This window comes from Molossus molossus, unplaced genomic scaffold (genome assembly GCF_014108415.1).
Source record: "Molossus molossus isolate mMolMol1 unplaced genomic scaffold, mMolMol1.p scaffold_m16_p_7, whole genome shotgun sequence".
In the NCBI taxonomy this organism is placed as follows: Eukaryota; Metazoa; Chordata; class Mammalia; order Chiroptera; family Molossidae; genus Molossus; species Molossus molossus.
This window is the reverse complement of record NW_023425401.1, coordinates 100,606,400-100,628,015: the sequence shown is the minus strand read 5'-3', so window position 1 is coordinate 100,628,015 and position 21,616 is coordinate 100,606,400. Positions and strand designations below refer to the sequence as shown.

The window sequence follows — 21,616 nt, the reverse complement described above, 5'->3', positions numbered from 1 at the left end:
TTTTGCTGCTTTTCTGGGCCTGGAGCTGAAATACAACTGAGGCCTAAATGTTGTTATCTCTAGGGAGGAAAGTAAGGGAGTCCACACCACATGACCAACAATATGCTAGAGAAAGAAAGGTCACCCTGGGAGCAAGTTCCCAGCCTACAGTTGCCCCTTGCTAGGCACCTATGGCTTTCTGCATTGGTGACTTTCTGTAGCTGGCCCATCGTCCCTGCTCTGCTCATGTCTGTCTAACTGGCTTGCACATTCTCTCTCCCCCTCAAGGATCTTGGCTCTGAATTCTTTCAGAGAAAAAGGGCACAGGGTCTCTTCTGTAGCTGCTTCCTGCTGAAGCGGGGTGAAGTTTTTGTTTTCCTTAAGAGCCAAGAGATCCTTGCTCTTTGTCAGAGGGACGATGAGTTTTGGACACAGAAGAAGATGGCAATGGTGTCTAAAGATGGTGTTTCTGGAGTACAAGTAGGCCTTGTAACCGGATGGAGGCAAACTGCGTTACAAATCTTAGTGTTATTGAGGCAAAAGCCAGAATGACAAGAATTATGACAAATGGTCTGGTGGAAGGACATAATGTTTTAGTTCTGACTAATTCCAAGTCAAGGATGGGAGAAAAATGGAACATTAGTTTGGAGAGTTGTAGCAAAGTATTTAAGAAAATCAAAAAAAATTCAGGATTCAGTTCAGTTTATAGGTAAAAAGTAAAATTTTGAAGACAATTCATAGAATTAGAGTCTAATATTCACAACTGTGTATTACAGAGTCTATTGAAACAATTTACCCCCTAAAATTACCCTTATTTTTATTAAAGATATACATTAAGACCAATTTATTTACTGTATTAAGTCCAGTTGCAATATTTCCTGATCATTTGCATAAATATAATACAAATAGCAATTGATTATATAGGTTCTTTTAATTTGCTTTGCTGGAATCTCATGATTTAGCTTTAATTGGCCCCTCAGGTCAAAGAACCAAGCCACTTAGTTGCCATCATGTTTGCCTGCAAAATCTGTAGACTTGGGTGAATCCCTCAAGTTCTTGAGGTTCCTTCCTGGCTACCTCTTAGGAAAACAATCTTCATTCTATTCCTGGAAAGACTGCCATGGACCATGTGACCAAGCCATTTTTCCTGGGGCCTCTTATTGGCTTTATTATTATTATTATTTTCTTTATTGATTTTAGGGAGAGAAGAAGGGAGAGGGAGAGAGAGATAGTAACATCAATGAGAGAGAACATCGATTGACCACCTCCTACATGCCCCCCACTGGGGATTTGGGCCACAACCTGGGCATGTGCCCTGATCGGGAATTGAACCAGTTAACTCTTGGTGCGAGGGTTGATGCTCAACCACTAAGCCACACTGGCCGGACCCTCTTACTGGCTTTAAAGTCCATTTTTATTTCTCAAGGTTTTTTGGTGACACCCAAAGTCTAGGTTTGTCTCTCTTAGACAAGACATTCTGGTTAAAGTCTTGGATAATTAAACCACAATAGGAAATTTATGTTATGTGTTTGTTATAAAGGAATTGGACTTTTATTTGATTCGTGCAAATAAACATATTGCCATGAAAATTATAATAGTTACTCGAGTTTTCAAATTCTGGAGGGATTAGGTGGGGAAAAAATATAATTTAAATGGGTTAATACATGTAAAGACCCTAAATATATTCTGAAGTCATAAGAACAATGTCCAGCACATGGGAGATACTCTATAGATATATGAACTAAAATGAGGATGTCACTCTTCTGCTTTTGCTTTGCTGTTCCTGCTACCTGGAATACCCTTCCCGAAGCTGCTTTTTTGCCAGACTGGCTGATTTTTATCCTCTGAGCTTCAGTTCAAATGCTACCTCTGAGAGAGGCCTTCCTTGACCACTTGTCTAAAGTAGCTTCCATTTCTCTAAACCTATCTGTCTATGATTGCACTTTTCATAACCTGCAGTGTCTCCTTCCATGTGGACATGCGCTTCCAGAGGGGACTCCTTGTTGTTATTTGCTGCCCTGTCCTCAGAACCCAGAACCCAGAGGCGCCTAGACTCTCAATAAATATTGAGCAAGTGAAGAGTTCAGGTTGTTTACAATTACATACTACAAACAGTGCTGCAATCGACATTATTGGAGTTCTTTTTTGGTTTGCATTCTTAACAGTTTTTTTTTCCTTAGGATGAACTTCCTCAAGTGGAATTACTGGATTAGAGGACTTGCCAAATTGCCTTTCAGAGAGACTGTGTTCATTCATAGTCCCGCCAGGGTCCCCGGAGTGTGCTGGCCCTGTGCACCTTGTACTTGGGGCATTAGGAGAGAAAAAAAGCAAACTTTAAAATAACCTTCCCTTATGCTTCCACATTCTAAACAGAGACCTAAGATCCTGTTATATTGTGCAGATAAGGACACTGAGGCCCTGTGGTTAAGTAGCTTCCCCAAGGTCACATGGTAAATAGCAGAACTGGGATCCTGACTCAGGCAGTTAGGCTCTGGACTCTGCTCTCGACTGTCAAGATGTACTTTTTCCTCTATTCTTCAGTGGTTCCTGGGCACCTGGACATTTGAGAACTGCTGCTCTCCAGTGAGGGAAGACACAGCAAACCCAGCTGCGGGGAAGAGCTGCAAGCGAGGTGGGCAGGGGGAGGGGCAAGAAGCGAGCAGCACGACTTGGGGCAGGGGCTCCTCCTGCCTCCAGAGCTCATCCGACATTGTGTGTTTTCGTCTTCAGGTTCCAGTCCTAACCTTCCTGCTCTGCTCTTCGAATCCTGAGTTCAGTCTTTGGAACTTTGCCCAGGTGAGTCTGAACTTTTTTTTTTTTTTTTTAATTTGGTACGTGCCCTTAGCGGGAACCGAACCCGGGACTCTCTGGTCAGCAGGCCGACGCTCCAACCGCTGAGCCAAACCGGCCAGGGCTGAGTCTGAACTTTTGAGTGGGTCTGCCCTTTGGGAATGGGGAGTGCTGACAAGCTCGGCCTCTTCTTTGTTTATTTATTTATTTTGTAATCCGCATTGAGGATATTTTTCTATTTATCTTCAGATAGAGTGGGAGGGAGGGAGAAAGAGAGAGAGGGAGAGAAACATCGATGTGAGAGAGACACATTGACTGGTTGCCTCCTGCACCACCAGGGCTGGGGTCAAACCACAACCAAGGTACATGCCCTTGACTGGAATCGAACCCGTAACTCATTGGTCCATGGGCTGACACTCTGAGCACTGAGCCAAACTGGCCAGGGCCTCTTTGTTTATTTTTTAGTTGATTATTTTTTTGAGAGAGGGAGCGAGAGAGACATCGATGTGTTGTTCCACTTATTTATGCATTCACTGGTTGATTCTTGTATGTGCTCTGACCTTGGCGTATGGAGATGATGCTCTAACCAATGGAGCTACCCAGCCAGGGCAGGCTCTGCTTTGTAAGAAAGCCAAGCAGCACTCTTCCTGCTGGGCCTGGTTACAGGCCACCTGCTCCCTCAGAGACCCGGCCTCCACTGCTCCAGGTTCAAAATCCTGCATCTGAGCTGCTTGGTCCCCAAATGCCTACACCCTGCTCTCCCCTGCTGCCTCCGGGCTCAGGTTCGATTTTTCACTGTGTTCTCAAAACAGTGGTTGTAATGTGATCACATGTAAGGATCACCTCAGGGCCTCGTTGAAAAGGCAGATCTTAGATAAGCTGGGAATTTTGAGCACTGACAGGATATTTGATATTAGGCGTTAATTGTGGAATTTTAGGTGTGGCCATGGTATTTTATATACAGAGACCCTTGAAGAACATGGGTTTGAACTATGTGGCTCCATTTATATACAGATCTTTTTCAATAAATGCGTTCAGTACTGTAAATGTATTTTCTCTTCCTTATGATTTTCTTTTAAATGTTTAAAATGAAAAACAAAATTTTTTTCCTTTATTGATTTTAGAGAGAGGAAATGAGAGGGAGAGATAGAAACATCGATGAGAGAGAACATCGACTGGCCGCCTCCTGCATGCCCCCCACTGGGGATCAGACCCACAACCTGGGCATGTGCCCTGACCAGGAATCAAACCAGCGACCTCTTGGTGCATGGGTCGATGCTCAACCACTGAGCCACACCAGCCGGACTAAATGTTTAAAATATTTATTTATTGATTTGAGAGAGGGAGAGGAAGGGAAAGAGAGAGAAAGAGAGAACCATTGATTTGTTATACACTTATTCATGCATTCATTGGTTGATTCTTATATGTGCCCTGACCAGGGCTCGAACCTGCAACCTTGGATTTTTGAGACAGTGTTCTAACCCACTGAGTTACCTGGCCAAGGCCTCCCTTGTAATTTTGTTAATAACAATTTATTGTGTTGGTTTTTTTTCATATAATCAGAAGTATATTTATTTTCTTTTTACATTCAACATTATTTTGTATTAGTTTCAGGTGTATAGCATAGTGGTTAGACAAAACATTTTCTTTTCTCTGGCTTATTTTATTGTAAGAATATAGTGTAGGATACATATAACATAGAAAATATGTGTTCATCGACTGTTTTTGTTATGGTAAGGCTTCAGGTCAACAGTAGGCTATTAGCAGTAAAGTTTGGAGAAGTCAAAAGTTATATGCGGATTGTCAGCTGCAGGGCGCGGGGAAGAGAAGAGAGGGAGTGGGTGATGGTTCAGCACCCCAACCCCCGAGTTGTTCAAGAGTCAACTGCATGTGTGTATGCACATATATAAGTAAAATAATTCTTATCTTTTAGAGATACATAGTACAATATTTTGAAATAAATAATATGATGTATAGGATCTGCTTTAAAACAATCTGGGCAGGTAGAAGCATATAGATGATAAAATTGAACAATTATTGATGCTAAGTGACCTATACATGGGGGTTCCTTATGCTGTTCCCTGTACTTTTGCAGATGCTTTAATTGTTCCATAATAAAAGGTTAAAAAACAAACAAACAAAACACACACACACACACAAAAACCAGAAAGCACCCTTCAGTCTGGGGTACGTTTTACAGGTACCCCAGGTGGCTGCATGTGGGGCATCTGTCCACCCCATCTGGAGAAATTGCTCTGCAAAGCTGGTTAATGTGAACTCAGGTGGCCTCAGAGAGCCATCCCTGGGCCAGAGAAATGCATCTGATTGGCTCACTCCTCTGCTTTTCACCCCTGCACCGAATGAATGGGAAAGACAGCAGTAATCTTCAGTAAAATAAGGGTACCCTCACAGGCGGCCCTGTCTCTTTTACCTGGGTCACATGAAGGCTGAACTTTAGCCATTGGGTATTTGTCGGTCTATTCTCCTTTGAAAGTAACATGTTGGGTTTTTTTTATTCCTTTTTTTTATTCTTATCCTAGAACCTTTTTTTTTTTTTTTCATTTATCTTCAGATAGAGTGGGAGGGAGAAAGGGAGAAAGGAGGGAAGAGAGAGAGAAACATTGATGAGAAAGAGACACATCGACTGGTTGCCACCCACACAACCCCAACCAGGGCCGGGGACAAACTGCAACTGAGGTACGTGCGCTTAGTAAGAACCAAACCCGGGACTCTCTGGTCTGCAGGCTGATGCTCTAACCGCTGAGCAAAACCGGCCAGGGCAAAAGTAAAGTGTTTTGTTTTGTTTTTTAAAATTATTTTTCTTTTTTTGATTTGAGAGAGATAGGAAGGGAGAAGGAGAGAGAGAGAGAAACATTGATGAGAGAGAACGTCAACTGGCCGCCTCCTGCATGCCCCCCACTGGGGATCTGGCCCACAACCTGGGCATGTGCCCTGATGGGGAATCGAACCAGCGACCTCTTGGTGCATGGGTCGATGCTCAACCACTGAGCCACACCAGCCGGGCAGTAAAGTGTTCTTGAAAATAATTGTTGACAGGATGTTGAGTGATTTTTTTTTTTCTTTTCCCAAACTATTTTTTAATGTTACTTCATTGTTACTGTGAAAAGGAGGCTTTGGTGTGATTAGTCTATGCGTTGGAGGCCTGTCTCAGGCCCTTCCGAGGCCTCAAGCACCCTCTTCCCAAACCCTGCACTCACAGAGGGGGAGGCTGCTTACTTTCCTTAGTGAAGACAGTCACTGTTTCCTGGTCAGTGGAGGGCGCAGGTGTCGGGGAGGGTGGCCAGGAGGGGATTTGAACAGGCCTGCAGGGCAGGTCTGTCCTCACCCAGGCCGGTGTTTATACAACAGGAGCTGCCCCGGGCGCTGCAGGCTCCTGGGAAGGAGAGGCACCAGGAGGGGCGGCGTCACTCAGGGAGGCCACCTGTGGAGTCTCCAGCCAGGCTGGTCCCACCAGTGGGCCACCGCAGCCAAGGCTCCCGCTCAGGCTCGGGCGAAGGTTGTCACTGGAGAGCCGCGGTCCCCGCCAGCTCCAGCCACCCCAGGCCAGGACCTGCTCGGAAGAAGCGGGTAGGAAGCTGTGCTTTCGGTCAGCATGAAGCAAACGTCTTCTCTCTCTGTGGGGCAGTGTGACAGGCTGATTCATGTCAGCGTCAAAGGCAGAAACAGGGGAGCAGACTCTGCGTTCTGGAGGGAGGGGAGATTTAGCTTCTAGCCGATAAATTGGGAAACATTTTTTGAGCACCTGCTTTATGGTTGATCTAGACTGGAGATTGTGTGAGAAACATACAAATTCCCGACCTCCTGCATTTTTCTGGCTAGTGGGCAGTACAGACAGTACACAAGTAACTGTAGGTGATGGGTATTCTGGGGGCGTGTAAGAGGGGGCTTAGATCACAGGCGGTGTTGGTGGAGGTCGAGAAAGGCTTATGGAAGAAGAGGTTCCTTACAGCGAGTTGAGAGGAATGACGGGGGACACAGGGTGGGGAGGAAGGGGGTGAGGGTCTGAATCCAGGGGCGGCACAGAAAAGGTCCCGAGTGCAGAGCAGTGAAGCCGGAGGGGAGGTCAGATCACACTGCCCTTTGTTGGCGGGGTCCAGGGATTTCAAGTTTTCCTGCGGGAAGATGGAATGATCGGAGCGGGAGGGATAAGCCCCGTGTCTAGCAAACAGCAGATACTCTGCATGCTATAAAATGATGTGAGGAAAAGGGGTTCACTCTGGAAGTGAGCTAGTTCTTCCCGAAGGTTGGACTTTGGGGAAAACCATTTGGTTTGGCAGCAGCAGGGCAGTCGAGAGGGTCTTGGATGGAAATGGATTCTAGATAAATATCCTGAGTTCATATAGAGGACATACAGATTGGTTTCCCTTCTACTGACTGCACAGGGCTCTGTTTTTGTTTTTTGTGTGATTAAAAAGTTTCTTTCTTATTTATTTATTTATTTATTTATTTATTTATTTATTTATTTATTTATTTATTTATTTATTTAACAGCGCTCTGTTGTATCTGTTTAAACATTCCCCTGTGGGTGGATGTCTAGGTTAGATGCATTTATTATAATTGTTATACAATGTTACTGAAACTTCCTTGTGGAAATCTTGGGTCATGAATGGCAGTAATATACAATTTTTTATTAAATTTGTTGGGGTGACATTGGTTAATAAAATTATATTGGTTTTGCCCTGGCCGGTTTGGCTCAGCGGTTAGAGCATCGGCCTGCGGACCAGAGAGACCCAGGTTCGATTCCCGCTAAGGGCACATACCTTGGTTGCAGTTTGTCCCTACCCCACTTGGGGTTGTGTGGATGGCAACCCCTCGATGTGTCTCTCTCACGTCGAAGTTTCTCTCTCTCTTCCCCACTTTCTCCCTCCTACTCTGTCTGAAGATACATGCAAAAAAAAAAAAAATTATATTGTCTCAGGTGTCCAATTCCAGAATACATCATCTGTACATTGTATTGTATGTTCACCACCCCAAATGCTATTTTTTAAATCGAGAGTGATTCCTGTTGGATCCCCTTCTGCCCGCCCCCCCCCTTGGGTTTAATTTTGCACAACAACAAAAATTTGCATCCTAAGGTTTTTCCACATTTTTCTTTCTCATATGTCTTTGCCTCCTGCAGACCAAGCGAGGTCACGATGGCCTCAGTGTTTCGCAGCGAGGAGATGTGTCTGTCACAGCTGTTTCTGCAGGTGGAGGCTGCCTACTGCTGTGTCGCTGAGCTTGGAGAGCTGGGGTTGGTTCAGTTCAAAGATGTAAGTGCCGCATTCTTTGGAGGCCAGAGGAATGACAACTCTTTCCTATCGCTTCTCGGTAGCGAGCAGAAGGCAGGAAGAGAGCCCTGAGCTGGAAGGGATGGAATTCTGTGGTTCTAGTCCTCGGCTCAGGATTATCTATAACACGGGGCAGGTGACTGGCAAAGAAGTCCTTCCCTTTTCCGTATGTATTTCCTCTACAGGAAGGTTTGGAAGCTCCAGAGCCATCACTACATGTTAGATGCATCATAGTTTATCTCCTGTTGTAGCAACTTCAAAGGATTCGCTGTATCCAATTGCACGTGGATTACCAAACCCTGTTCCAAGGAGATTTCTCCCTGACTTGTCTGTCTCAGGACAAAGTATCCTGGAGTCTACAGTCTCTCTAGAGTGACATTCTAAGACAACCGACTGCCTTGAGTGTGATGTCGGGGTGTCATTTCCCAAAGGCAGTTTAGATCCTCATCAGGCTGTTTTGAATCCAGTTTAGAACATTGGTGTCTACTCTTCTTGACTTCCTCACCAAGGTCAAGGTCAAAACTAAGCTCCTGCATGGAAGGATCACTTCTTGGTCTTTGCGTCCCTAGCTCCTCGCACGGGACCTGTCATGCGCCTCCTCACTAACATTTATTGGGCTGAGCTGAGGGTCACCAGCCCAAAGACACAGAATTTTTGTTGATGACGGTGAAGCTTCCCATGGAGCTGGGCACTTTTCAGGGTCGTATTCATGACTCCATTGAGTTCAAGGCTCAGTGGGATAAGAAATACAGCTAGAAGGAAGGGACCCTTAACTGTGAGGAGGACTTTGTCCCTCTTAGCAGGGTAAGAAGGCCAGAGCAGAGGTATTTGGGGGACTGAGTACAGGAACATCGAGGTGTGTTTTGCCTGTAATATCTATCTTGTGTATCTATTTCTAAGACGGTTTCAGTGACATTTTCCAGCGTTAAAACAATGTGATAACATAGCCAAAGGGAGTAAGGATGACGGCATCTGTTGCTACTAACATGCGCCGTGTGGTGTTTCCCTCCCTCTAGTTAAATGTGAACATGAACAGCTTCCAAAGGAAATTCGTGAATGAAGTCAGAAGGTGTGAGTCAATGGAGAGGATCCTCCGTAAGCCCATTTTCTGCCTGCGTCTGATTCTGAACGGGTGGGGAGGGAACGGGTGTGCAGGTCTTGATGCACAAACCGGTCCCTATTTCAAGGTGACCCTGGAGGCAGGGTGGGGAGGTTAGAGATGGGATCCAGGTGCTGTGGCAGGTCCCCGGGGCAATTCAGGACGAAAGCCACCTGTCCTGCCTGACCCCATGTCTTCCATGTGAGAATATGCAGTCACCTTGGGCTCTCTGTGGGGTTTCTTCGCTCAGGTTTTCTGGAAGACGAGATAAAAAATGAGATTGAGGTTCACTTGCTGGAGAAGTCCCCACCGACCCCTGTCCCGCGGGAAATGATTTCCCTGGAGGTAGGTTCTTTCCTGCTGAGGACAGTCAGGACGCCCGTCACCCTGGGAGCTCAGAGAGCCCATCGCGAACCCATCGCCCAGTCTGAAGGCGTGGAGGGTGTTATGTGGCTTTCCACTTGTGAGTGTTACTTCCCCGGAGAAATTCCTTTGAACGGTTTTAGAGTCACTGCTCCTGATGCAGGAGAGACTCTTTCTCTCCAGTGCAGCTCTGGGGAGGCTCACCCACTTTGGAGAATGGTGTCCTTTGTGGGCAGAAGATTCTCATGGGCACCGAAATCTTCCCCAGCTGGTGCCACTGAACAGGTCTGATGTTGGCGCAGCAGACCCCCCCTCCCCTCACCGTGCTGTAGATTACGTCCCCAGGACTTAGGTGTCTCACAACTGGAAGTTCGTGCCTTTCAAGCCCCTCCACCCATTTTGCCCACCCTCCTCACCCTCTGCCTCTGACAACCACCACCCTGTTCTCTGAGTTCAGTTTGTGCATTTTCGATTTCACATCGAAGTGAGATCATATGGTACTTGTCCTTCTCTGCCTGACTGATCTCACTCAGCGTAATGCCCTCCAGGTCCATCCATGTTTTTATGGTTGGGTGATATTCCTTTGTATCTCTGTATAGCACCTTTCTCCACTCATCTGGACACTTGGGTTCCCACGTCTTGGCTGCAGTGAATAATGCTGCAATGAACATGGGGATGCAGGTCTATTTTTTTGAGGTAGTGATTTCGTTTCCTTTGGATAAATATCCAGAAGTGGAATTTCTGGATCATGTGGGATGTTTCCTCACTATCTAGTGGGAAGCCGTGGATGTACTGAGTTCACTCTTGGCGTCTGAGATCAAGTGTGAGGAGGTTGCCATGGACACTGTGGCGGTGGGGCCCTCCCTCTTTCTCTGCCCTCTCGGTCTACTCCCTGTGTACACGCCGAGTTCCTGCTGTAAACACAGGGCACCCGAGAGAGAACCCACACATGGCCGAGCCCTCTGGGAGCTTCTGGCGCAGAGGGTGGAGGGGCCGAAGGGGTGGTGTGATGGAAGAAGATGTCAAAAAGGTGGCAGAGCCAGATCATGGAAGGCCCTGTTGATCCTATCTGGATTTTTTTTAGAAAACTAGAGTTTTCAATCCTCAGAGGAGAAAGGGCTGGTAGGGAGTTTCACTGAGCTCAGCCTTATCCCTGGCTGGTTTGTCTTCATTTTCTTTTAAGATAACTTAAAAGTCTTGAAGCTCTTGTAATCTGCTATAGTATACCTGTAGATACTCTAACAGAGATATGAGACTGGCAACTCCCCTAGAACATATTTTGGATCTTATATTAAAATCTGGGTATTTGGGGAGAAAGCTTTTATTTATTTATTTATTATTATTATTTTTTATCCTCACCCAAGGACATGTTTCTATTTTTTGTTCAGATAGAGTGGGGGGCGGAGAGAGAGAGAGAGAGAGAGAAATCGACGTGAAAGGGACACATCGAGTGGCTGCCACCTGCACGACCAACCAGGGCCGGGGACAAACTGCAACCGAGGTACATGCCCTTCGCGGAAACCGGACCCAGGTCTCTCTGGACCACAGGCCGACGCTCTAACCGCTGAGCCAAACCGGCCAGGGTAGGGAGAAAGCTTTTAACCAAAAAGCGATGAGTAGGGTGTCCGTCAGATCATCTCCAACTCCAGTCTTGTCCATAGTCTCCTAACACCAGCCCTCTAATGACCAGCTCCCCTGCCGCCGCCACCCCTTCACCGTCTTTATCACCCAGGCCTGTTCTTGGGAACTGTGAGATGTCATCCGGGCGTATGCTCTCACCCCAATCCTGGGTCCGAGTTTTGATAGAAGTTTGCTAGATTTCCCGCTTTCTTCTTAACCGTTCCGAACCTGTTCTGCCTCCTGCCACCAGCCTAATTATTGTCACGGTGTTGCTTTCTCTTGCCACTTCCTTGTTCAAGGAATACAGGATGGTCCCCTTCTCAGGTCCCACGCAGCCACCAAAGCCCACTCTCCCCAGCTCTGTTCTATCTCTCAGGCCCTCCGCTGTCCTTGGGCTGGTTTCTTTTTTTTTTTTTTTATGAATTTTTATTTATTTTTTTGTTACAGACATTTTACCTTTTTACCCCATTGGCACCCCCCCACCCCACCCCCCCTCCACCCTGTCCCCGGCTTAGTTGTCCATGTCCATTGGTCATGCATACATGCATATAAGTTCTGTGGTTTATCTCTTCCCACCCCCCCACCCCCCATCCCCTCTTCTGAGGGATGTCAGTCTGTGCCCTACTTCCATGTGTCTGGGTCTACTGTATTCCTCAGACTGTTATGTTCATTATATTCCGTATATAAGTGAAATCATGTGGTATTTGTCTTTTTCTGCTTGGCTTCTTTCACTTAGGATAATATTTTCCAGGTCCCCCCATGTCGTCTCAAAGGATAAGAGATCTTTTTTTCTTACCGCTGCATAGTACTCCATTGTGTATATGTACCACAGCTTTTTGATCCATTCGTCTACTGGTGGACACTTGGGCTGTTTCCAGATTTTAGCTATTGTAAATAGTGCTGCTATGAACATGGGGGTACATATATTCTTCCTGATTGGTGTTTCAGGCTTCTTAGGGTATATTCCTAGAAGTGGGATCACTGGGTCAAATGGAAGTTCAATTTTTAATTTTTTGAGGTAGCACCATATTGTTTTCCATAGCGGCTGCACCAGTCTGCATTCCCACCAGCAGTGTATTAGAGTCCCCTTTTCTCCACACCCTCGCCAACACTTGTTGTTTGATGATTTGTTGATGGCGGCCATTCTGACAGGTGTGAGGTGATACCTCATTGTTGTTTTAATTTGTATCTCTCTGATAATTAGTGATGTTGAACATTTCTTCATATGTCTCTTGGCCATTTGTATGTCCTGTTTGGAGAGGTGTCTATTCAGCTCCTCTGCCCATTTTTTAATTGGGTTCTTTGTCTTCCTTTTGTGGAGTTGTACGAGCACTCTCTATATATTTGAAATTAACCCCTTATCTGATACATCATTGGCAATGATGTTCTCCCATACAGTGGGTTGCCTTTCCGTTTTGATGATTGTTTCTTTTGCTGTGCAGAAGCTTTTTAGTTTGATGTAGTCCCATGTGTTCATTTTCTCCTTTATTTCTGTTGCCTTAGGTGATGTATCAGTGAAAATTCTGCTCCGTATGATGTCCGAAATTTTGTTGCCTACATTTTCTTCTAGAATTTTTATGGATTCACGGGTCACATTTAGGTCTTTATCCATTTTGAGTTTATTTTGGTGTATGGTGTAAGTTGATGGTCTAGTTTCATTTTTTGCATGTAGCTGTCCAATTTTCCCAACACCATTTATTAAAGAGGCTGTCTTTACTCCACTGTATGCTCTTGCCACCTTTGTCAAATATTAATTGAGCGTATTGCCTTGGGTCCATTTCTGGGTTTTCAGTTCTGTTCCACTGGTCTATATGCCTGTTCTTGTGCCAGTACCAGGCTGTTTTGGTTACAGTCGCTTTGTAGTATAACCTGATATCTGGTATTGTGATCCCACCTACTTTGTTCTTCTTTTTCAAGATTGCTGTGGCTATTCGGGGTCTTTTTTGGTTCCATATGAACTTTTGAAGTACTTGTTCTAGTTCTATGAAACATGTCGTTGGTATTTTGATGGGGAGTGCATTGAATCTATAGATTGCTTTGGGTAGTATGGACATTTTAATTATGTTAATTCTTCCAATCCATGAACAGGGTATGTGCTTCCACTTTTTTATATCTTCCTCTATTTCTTTTTTCAATGACCTGTAGTTTTCTGCAAATAGGTCCTTTACTTCTTTGGTTAAGTTTATTCCTAGGTATCGTAATTTTTTTGGAGCGATGGTAAATGGGATTGTTTTTTCAGTTTCTCTTTCTGTGAGTTCATCATTGGTGTACAAGAATGCCGTCGATTTCTTGACGTTAATTTTGTATCCTGCTACTTTGCCAAATTCATTTATTAAGTCTAATAGATTTTTGATGGAGTCTTTAGGGTTTTCTATGTACAATATCATGTCATCTGCAAATAATGACAGTTTCACTTCCTCCTTTCCAATTTGGATCCCTTTTATTTTTTCTTCCTGTCTTGGGCTGGTTTCTTGATTCATTTCTCAACTCCAAGCTTTGGGCCATGCTAAAGCCTTCTCCGACTGTGCCAAGACACACGAATTCCAAGTTTTTTGGAACTCCTGATCAATATTACATTTTCACGATTTATCCTTTAATTCAAAGGTTCTCAAGTTTCTTCAGACACCTTTAGACTCCAACATCATTGAGAATCCCCAAAAGCTTTATTTATGTGGGTTACAATGATCGATATTTAGTGCATTAGGAACCAAGACAAAAAAGTAACATATTTATTAATTCATTGAAAAAGAATATTTAGTTACATATTAGCATTTTAAGAAAGAAAAATAACTGTCTTTTCTAAGACAAAAACTTCAGCGAGAATCAGGCATTGTTGGCAAGTTTCTCAAATGCATGGCTCGGTGGAAGACTGGTCTCTCAGCTACTCTGTTTCGATATGAAGTATATAAAGATAATTCAGCCTTGCGCAGATGCAGATGCGTAGTTGGGAAAGCGAGGAGTGTTTTAATACCCTTTCCAAAGAATTGTAGATACTTGTCTTTGATATGACCTTGAAACTTGACACGCAAGGAGACTTTCTTGCTTCTGTTAACCAGGTAACAAGTGTTTTTGTTTCTGAATTGAGTTGGTTATGATTCAGATAGTACCTTAAAAGTCAGTTCATTCCGCCCTGGCTGGTTTGGCTCAGCAGTTAGTGTCAGCCCGCGAACCAGAGAGTCCTGGGTTCGGTTCCTGCTAAGGGCACATACCTCGATTGCAGTTTGTCCCCAGCCCCAATTGGAGTCGTGTGGGTGGTGATGTGTCTCTCTCACATCCATGTTTCTCGCTCTCTCTTCCTCCCTCCCTCCCTCCCACTCTATCTGAAAATAAATGCAAAAAAAAAAAAAGTCAGTTCAAATGAGTTTGGAATTGGCTGCCTGATTGGTTCTGAAGTTCCACTTTCGTTTACATTTGTAGTGATAACCTGTTAGGTAAGGGACAATCAGACTTGTGCTGACAGGCTATACTCAGCACCTTCCTGCTGGATAGTATGTATTGTAAAGATGAAATTAAAACAGCATGAGCTTATGAGAGTAACATCTGTCTTACCATTGATCACAGGAGTTGATTGATTGATTGACTGACTGATTGATGCACGTGATCTAGCAGTTCATCCAACGTCCCCATAAACGACAAAGCTACCAAGATCACACAAGTGCCTCCAGACCTTTATCATGTAGAAGTTGCAAAGAGGTTTCATAACCATCCTAGGGGAAATATTAATTCAGAACAAAAAAATCGACCCACTTCAGCAAAACGAACTGCCCTAACTTTTCTGTTTTCAGGCTTTATTCTTACCAACTACATTTTAATGTAACTATGTATCCATACTGTATGTTCTAGTTTCCTACTTCTTGAACTTGCTAGCTAACATATTGAAAATCACTTCTTAGTGCACTGTTCTCCAAAATAAATTTAAGGGCAGCATTATTTTTATTTTTTAAATCCTCACCTGAGAATATTTTTCCATTTATTTGCAGACAGTGTGGGAGAGGGGGAGAGAGAGAAATAGAAAAACATCAGTGTAAGAGAGACACGTCGATTGGTTGCCTTCTGCACGACCCCGACCAGGACTGGGGCCAAACCGCAACCGAGGCACATGCCCTTGATTGGAATTGAACCCGTGACTCTGGTCCGAGGGCTGACACTCTAAACACTGAGCCAAACCAGCCAGGGCAGCAGCATTATTTTTAATGCAATCATGACGTGGATAGGGCAAATGGTAATAAATGAGGATTTTGTTTTTCCCCCAACATTGCGACACTGTAGTCAATGTTCGAAATTCCGCGCAGTGATTATCTGTGCGGTGGAGCGTGGGATGCATTTGAAGCTGGGTGATGGGTGTGTGTGCTCATTATGCAGTTCTCTCCACTTATGTTTGGAATTTTACATCATAAAATTTGTTACATATTCAAATTTGTCTGATATTAATATGCTTTTATGGGGGGGGCGGGGAAGGGAATTAACATTGTGTGGATTTTTTTATTGTTCTTTTTTTTTTTAAATTTCTTTGGTAATGGTGTTGTTTAGATAGATTTAAAACAATGTAGCACGATACTCCCATCTTTTAAGAGATGACCTTAATCCATTTTCATTTATTGTGATTACTGATTTACTGGCTTTCTGGTGTACAATTTTTTTTTTTTTGGTTATTTTTTTCTCTCTCCTGTTCTGCCTTTCTGGAATATTCTTCCACACTTTTCCCCCTTCTTTTGGTTTAAAAGCTGTAGATTATAGTCACGTTTGACATCTCGAGATACATACCAAGTATATTTTTCCTGTAAAATCTGCGGCTGGTTCAATGATGCTCCCTTTGTGTGTATCCCTTAAGGTCTTGTCTTTGTTCTGTAGTTTCACTGTGCTGTGCTGAAGTATGGATTCATTTATCATTGTTTTTAGTAAATATTGAATTGATATAGTAGAATTTTTGGAAAAACATGTGTAAGGTAGAAAGGATAACGATACAGCAAACTCCGTCTTGCACCAGATGAAGGGGGGCCGCAGCGACGCTCCTCAGGCCCTCTGTGTGCCCACCCGACCCTCCCCCAGGCCCGAGCCTTCCGCTCCCTCCTGGGAGATGATTACTACCCTGAATTTCGTATTTTCCTTTTTCTTGTTTCTTTGTAGTTTTATCACATATTTAGTCTTCTAAATGGCTTATGGTTTAGCTTTGCACAGGACAACATTTTGCATAAATGGAGCCATAAGATTGAAGCAACTTGCCGTTTTCTTTCTTTATTTACTTTTTTTTTTGGTTTTTTGTTTTTATCCTCACCCGAGGACATTTTTTTCATTTTTTTGTTTTTTTGTTGTTCAGATAGAGTGGGAGGGACAGAGAAGAAGAGAGAGAGAGAGAGAGAGAGAGAGAGAGAGAGAGAGAGAGAGAGAGAAATAAACATCGAAGTGAAAGGGACACATCGAGTGGTTGCCACCCGCACAACCCAGCCAGGGCTGGGGACAAACTGCAACTGAGGTATGTGCCCTTAGCGGGAACCGAACCCGGGTCTCTCTGGACTGCAGGCCAACGCTCTAACCGCTGAGCCAAACCGGCCAGGGCTCTTCATTTACTTTTTAAGATACAATATTGTTTCCTGTTCCTGAATTTAATTTATTTCCACTGCTGGGTAGTATTCCTTTCAGTGAATGTACCACACTTTATTCATTCTGTTGTTGATGGGCATTTGGATAAATGAGAAATGAGATTTCATATTTTTAAATTATTTACTGTATCTCAATATTACATTCACAAATTGTGTCCAATATAGAGTTGATCTCATCTGTTGAATTTTTAATTTCAATAGCCATATTTCATATTGCCAAGATTTCCAAATAATTCTCTTTTTTAATCTACCTGTTCTTGCTTTTTAGAAAATATTTGTTTAATAATTTCTTATTTTTCCTGTTAGTGGAAATAATGCCTTCATTTATCTCTGTGAACATTTCTTTTTTTTTTCTTTTCTATTGAATTTATTGGGATGATTTTGGTTAATAATGTTATATAGGTTTCAGGTGTACAATTCTATAATCCATCATCTGTATATTATATTGTGTGTTCACCACCTTCTCTGAACATTTCTTAAAAACTTTAAATTCTTGCAGACTATTCTATAAAAATCATTTCACCCAATGTGATTTTGTGTTGTGATTGTTGGTAATTTTCCTTATCATTTTTTCCCATTTTTAAATTAATCAAGTGTTACAAAAACACCATATTTTTTTTTATTTTTATTAAAAATTTTAAAAGTTATTTGTTAATCCTCACAAGAGGATTTTAAAAATTGATTTATTAGAAAGAGTGGAAGGTAGGGAAGGAGGGAGGTAGAAAGGGAGAGAGCCAGAAAGAAAGAAACATGAATATGAGAGACACATCAATTGGTTGCCTCCTGCACGAGCCCCGACCAGGGCAGGGGATTGAATCTTCAACCCAGGTATGTGCCTTGACTGGGAATTGAATCCAAGACCCTTTGGTGTGTGGGCCAACACTCTAACCATTGAGCACAACTATAATTCTTTTACTTTAAAAAAAATTTTTCCTTATTGATTTTAGAGAGAGAAGAAGAGAGGGAGAGAGATAGAGACATCGATTGGCTGCCTCCTGCATGCCCCGCACCGGGGATCAGGCCCACAACCTGGGCATGTGCCCTGACCGGGAATTGAACCGGCGACCTCTTGGTGCAGGGTCGACGCTCAGCCACTGAGCCACCGGCCGGGCAGCCGTCGTTCTTTAAATGCCCAAGTCCCGAGCTGGTCCTCTCACTGCCAGGGTCACACCCTCTTGGCCTGTCCCCCACTTTGCTCTCTCCCTGCCCTGGCCCAGGGACAGTCCTGGGAGGAGGCGGGGCAGCGCTGGAGGCCGAGGGGACAGCATTGCACAGACGGCTAGTTTGGGTTGGGGAAGAGATTAGGAAGGGCAGGTTCTTAAGGACTTACTTTAATATCAAATATCCAGCCGTATTCCCAGCCCCTTTCAAATCATTCCCCATAGCCCAGCTCCTCTCTGCCCCGCACCCATCATCAAATGGGGTAGCCCTTGCTCCTCCACATCCATCCCTGGCCCCAACCTGCCCCTCGAGCCTCCCTCTGGTGGGGATTCCTGGACCCGTTAGCTCCACAGAACTCCCAGGGATGGAGTGCAGGGACCCGGGAGGGGCCACTGCGAACCTGGACGTTGCAGAGGTGATACAGGCGCGGGCTGGGGAACAGTGTATTGATGATAAGGAGAGAAATTTTATTAGCAGGCCCAGTCTCTAAGGTGCCCTTTTCCCAACATGCCCCCCAGTATCCCGGGGAATGTTCTGAGCTCCAGACGGGGTTCTCCACGCTCCTGGCTGCTTCTCCTGTCAGCTCCCAGAAACTCGCAAACCCCAGTCCAGAGTCGGCACAGCGGCCCAGGTGGCGATCTGCCTCCCAGCCCTCAGGTGCTGGGTGCGAGTCGCCAGGTCCTGTAGCTCGGAGGGGGTCGGGGTCTCCTTCCCACCCTCCACTGAGCACCGGCGGGGGTCCTCGCTGAGGGTCTCAGTGGCCCTCTGCACGTCACTGGGCGTGCTTGGCACTGGCTGACCGACACTGCCCACGGTGCCTGGTGCGCTTGGTCCTGGGTGAGAGTTGTTTTGCCTACAGCCTGCGGAGGAGCCGATGGCTCGTGATCCGCCTGCCGACAGCCGCTGAGGCAGGACGGGACAGGGCCTAGATTTCTCCATGAGCCTCATTCTCTTCGTCGGCTCATTTTGGAAGGGAGCTGGTCCCTTCCTCCGTTGTTCTTCTCGCCTCTGAGCCTGCCCTTCCCTGCCCCCCAGCTTGTACCTGGCTCTCCAGACCCCAGCCCATAACGGGTGGCTGTTGGTTGGGGGGTGACCCTAGGCTTCTCTTTTTATATTTTGTTATTATTACAACGTGTTTGGGCGGAAGGACTTCTCAACGTGTAAATTCACTTCAGCTTCTCTCTCAAGTGTTTTAAATGGGGAAGAAACAGGCAGTTTGCCAAAGTGCCTTGACTTCTTCATGAAGCTGCCTTTTTCTTCCCTGGGGTGTTTTCTAATCCTCCCCACGGCGATGGAGCTCAGGGGAGTCTGTGCCCGTGGCTCTGGCTTATGGCCCTGCAATCACACTGAATTGCCCTGGCTGGTTGCTCAGTGGTTAGAGCACTGGCCCCTGCACTGTAGGGTCTCGGGTTCGATTCCCAGTCAAGGGCATGTACCTGGGTTTCATCCCTGGCCCTAGTTGGGGCACGTGAGGCAACCAGTCGATGTGTCTCTCTCACATCGATGTTTCCCTCTCTCTCCCTCCCTTCCACTCTCTCTCAAAGTCGATGGAAAAAATATCCTCAGGTAAGGATTAAAACAAAAACCAATCACACCCAGTTAACAGACTACACATTCTACACCACAATGCACCGAGTATTTGTTTTCCATTTACTTATCTGTTGTGGTTAATGGATCGTAAATGTCATAGTACTTTCTGCCTGGATCATTTTTTTTTTCTTCCTCCTTGTAGACTGTTCTAGAAAAACTGGAAAGAGAGTTACAGGAAGCCAACCAGAACCATCAGGCATTGAAGAAAAGCTTCCTAGAACTGACTGAACTCAAATATCTCCTGAAGAAAACCCAGGACTTTTTTGAGGTCACTATTTGGGGACTATTTAGTAAAGGCCCTTCCCTGCCCACCCCCGACCCCCGCTGGATGATTTGAAATATGAACACATCACTGTTTTTGTCCCATGGCTGGGCCTTTGGTGAACGGACAGTGTTCTGGGTGCAGTAACTGTGGTGCTGGTTGAGTTCAATGCAAACGTACCGCGGTGTTCATTAGGAAGTATGTGCTCCAAATGGCCCAGACAGAAGTGGGAGTCAGAACAAAGCAGAACAGTTCGTTAGAGCAGATCTGGGATTGGGGCAGGAGGAGACCGGGGAAGCTGTCTGTGTGGCAGGGCGCACTCCACATTTTGAATTCTGTTCACTCTTTGTGGAAAACTAAAGCTCCTTTAAACACAGAAGAAACCTTGAGGTGTGGGGGGCTTTCCAGGTAGATTAAATACATTTCAATGAAAACACTGATTTAACTTTCAGACAGAAACCAATTTACCGGATGATTTCTTCACTGAAGACACTTCCGGCCTCCTGGAGTTGAGAACTATGCCTGCGTACATGGCCGGAAAGCTGGGGTCAGTGTCTCTGTCTGAAAGTCACGGGCATCGGTCCTTGGTTGGCAGCTCAGTGTCCGACCTGTGACGGATTTCCTTGAGTGTTTGAATGAATGAATGAGGACAATTTTACGTGAATTATTCCACAAACCCAAGAGTAACCTTACTAGGTTGTTGGAGTTGCAGGTTGTGTTACCTTGTCAGTGGTGACACTAATATTCTTTTTTTTTTGTTAATCTTCACTTGATATTTTTCCATTGACTTTTAGATAGAGTGGAGGGGACAGGAGAGAGAGACAGAGAGACAGAGAGAAATAAAGAGAAACATACATGTGAGAGAGACACATTGATTGTTGGCCTCCTGCAACCGAGATACGTGCCCTTGACCGGGAATCAAACCCACGACCCCTTGGTCTGCAGGCTGACGCTCTGACCACTGAGCTGAACCAGTAGAGCGACACTAACATTTTTGAGCCTGGAGCGCAATGTCTGTCTTGTACCCACATGGGAAAGATCATCATGGGGATAATCATTTTGATGGGTTTTCTTAACCGTTCCCTGGTTTTGGAACAAGGCTTATGGGATATATGTTTTTTTCTTTAACTTTGAAATGCTGATTTGATAATAAAGTAGATTTGAACTTGGATGTCTGAAGTGTAGTAAGAAATTGGGACAGTCGTGCAGTCAAGTCATTCACGAGTAGTGCTTAATACAGTGTGATTATGCCCATCAACGTGTGTGGTGACTCAAAGGTAGGATTTCAGTGTCCAAGTGAGGTTGATGAATTGATCAAAGGGCTGGGTTCTAGTTTTTTACAATTCTAGTTTTTTATCCAATAGATATTTGAGGGCCTGCTATTTGAGGTACTAAGCATTGAATTCAAAATGGAAAGAAAAAATACTTATTGAAAATAGTTGATCAGAAAGTAATACAGGATCAGCATACATTTAAAATAATAGACCAATGGAAGTAACCTTCTTTTTTTAAAATTTTTATTTATTGATTGATTTTAAAGAGAGAGGAAGGAAGAGGGAGAGAGAGATAGACACGTCGATTGGCCGTTTCTGCATGCCCCTCACTGGGGACGTGGCCCACAACCTCGGCATGTGCCCTGACTGGGAATTGAACTGGTGACCTCTTGGTGCATGGGTTAACACCAAACCATTGAGCCACACAGAAGGCAGAGGTAGCCTTCTTAAGGTTGATGTGTAAAGTTTGGGTCAGAAATTATCTAGATACTGGGTGATGGTGAGAGTAAAGATGTATATAAATCCATGTGTACATTTCACTCTTAGTATTTTATTTGTAAACACACATAGAGACCACTGTTGAGCAT

The 21,616-nt window shown here is 44.7% G+C and overlaps 1 protein-coding gene across 1 annotated transcript in view; it reads left to right on the top strand.

Annotated features, from left to right (window-relative positions):
• Window positions 1-2,500: 2,500 nt before the first annotated feature.
• Window positions 2,501-21,616, top strand: part of ATP6V0A4 (ATPase H+ transporting V0 subunit a4) — a 56,439-nt gene continuing 37,323 nt past the window's right edge. The window contains exons 1-7 of the mRNA XM_036246594.1: window positions 2,501-2,611; window positions 2,710-2,775; window positions 7,910-8,042; window positions 9,077-9,155; window positions 9,410-9,504; window positions 19,636-19,761; window positions 20,208-20,302. Coding sequence (XP_036102487.1) covers window positions 7,926-8,042; window positions 9,077-9,155; window positions 9,410-9,504; window positions 19,636-19,761; window positions 20,208-20,302 — 512 coding nt within the window. The 5' untranslated portion in view covers window positions 2,501-2,611; window positions 2,710-2,775; window positions 7,910-7,925. The remainder of the gene's footprint in view (window positions 2,612-2,709; window positions 2,776-7,909; window positions 8,043-9,076; window positions 9,156-9,409; window positions 9,505-19,635; window positions 19,762-20,207; window positions 20,303-21,616) is intronic.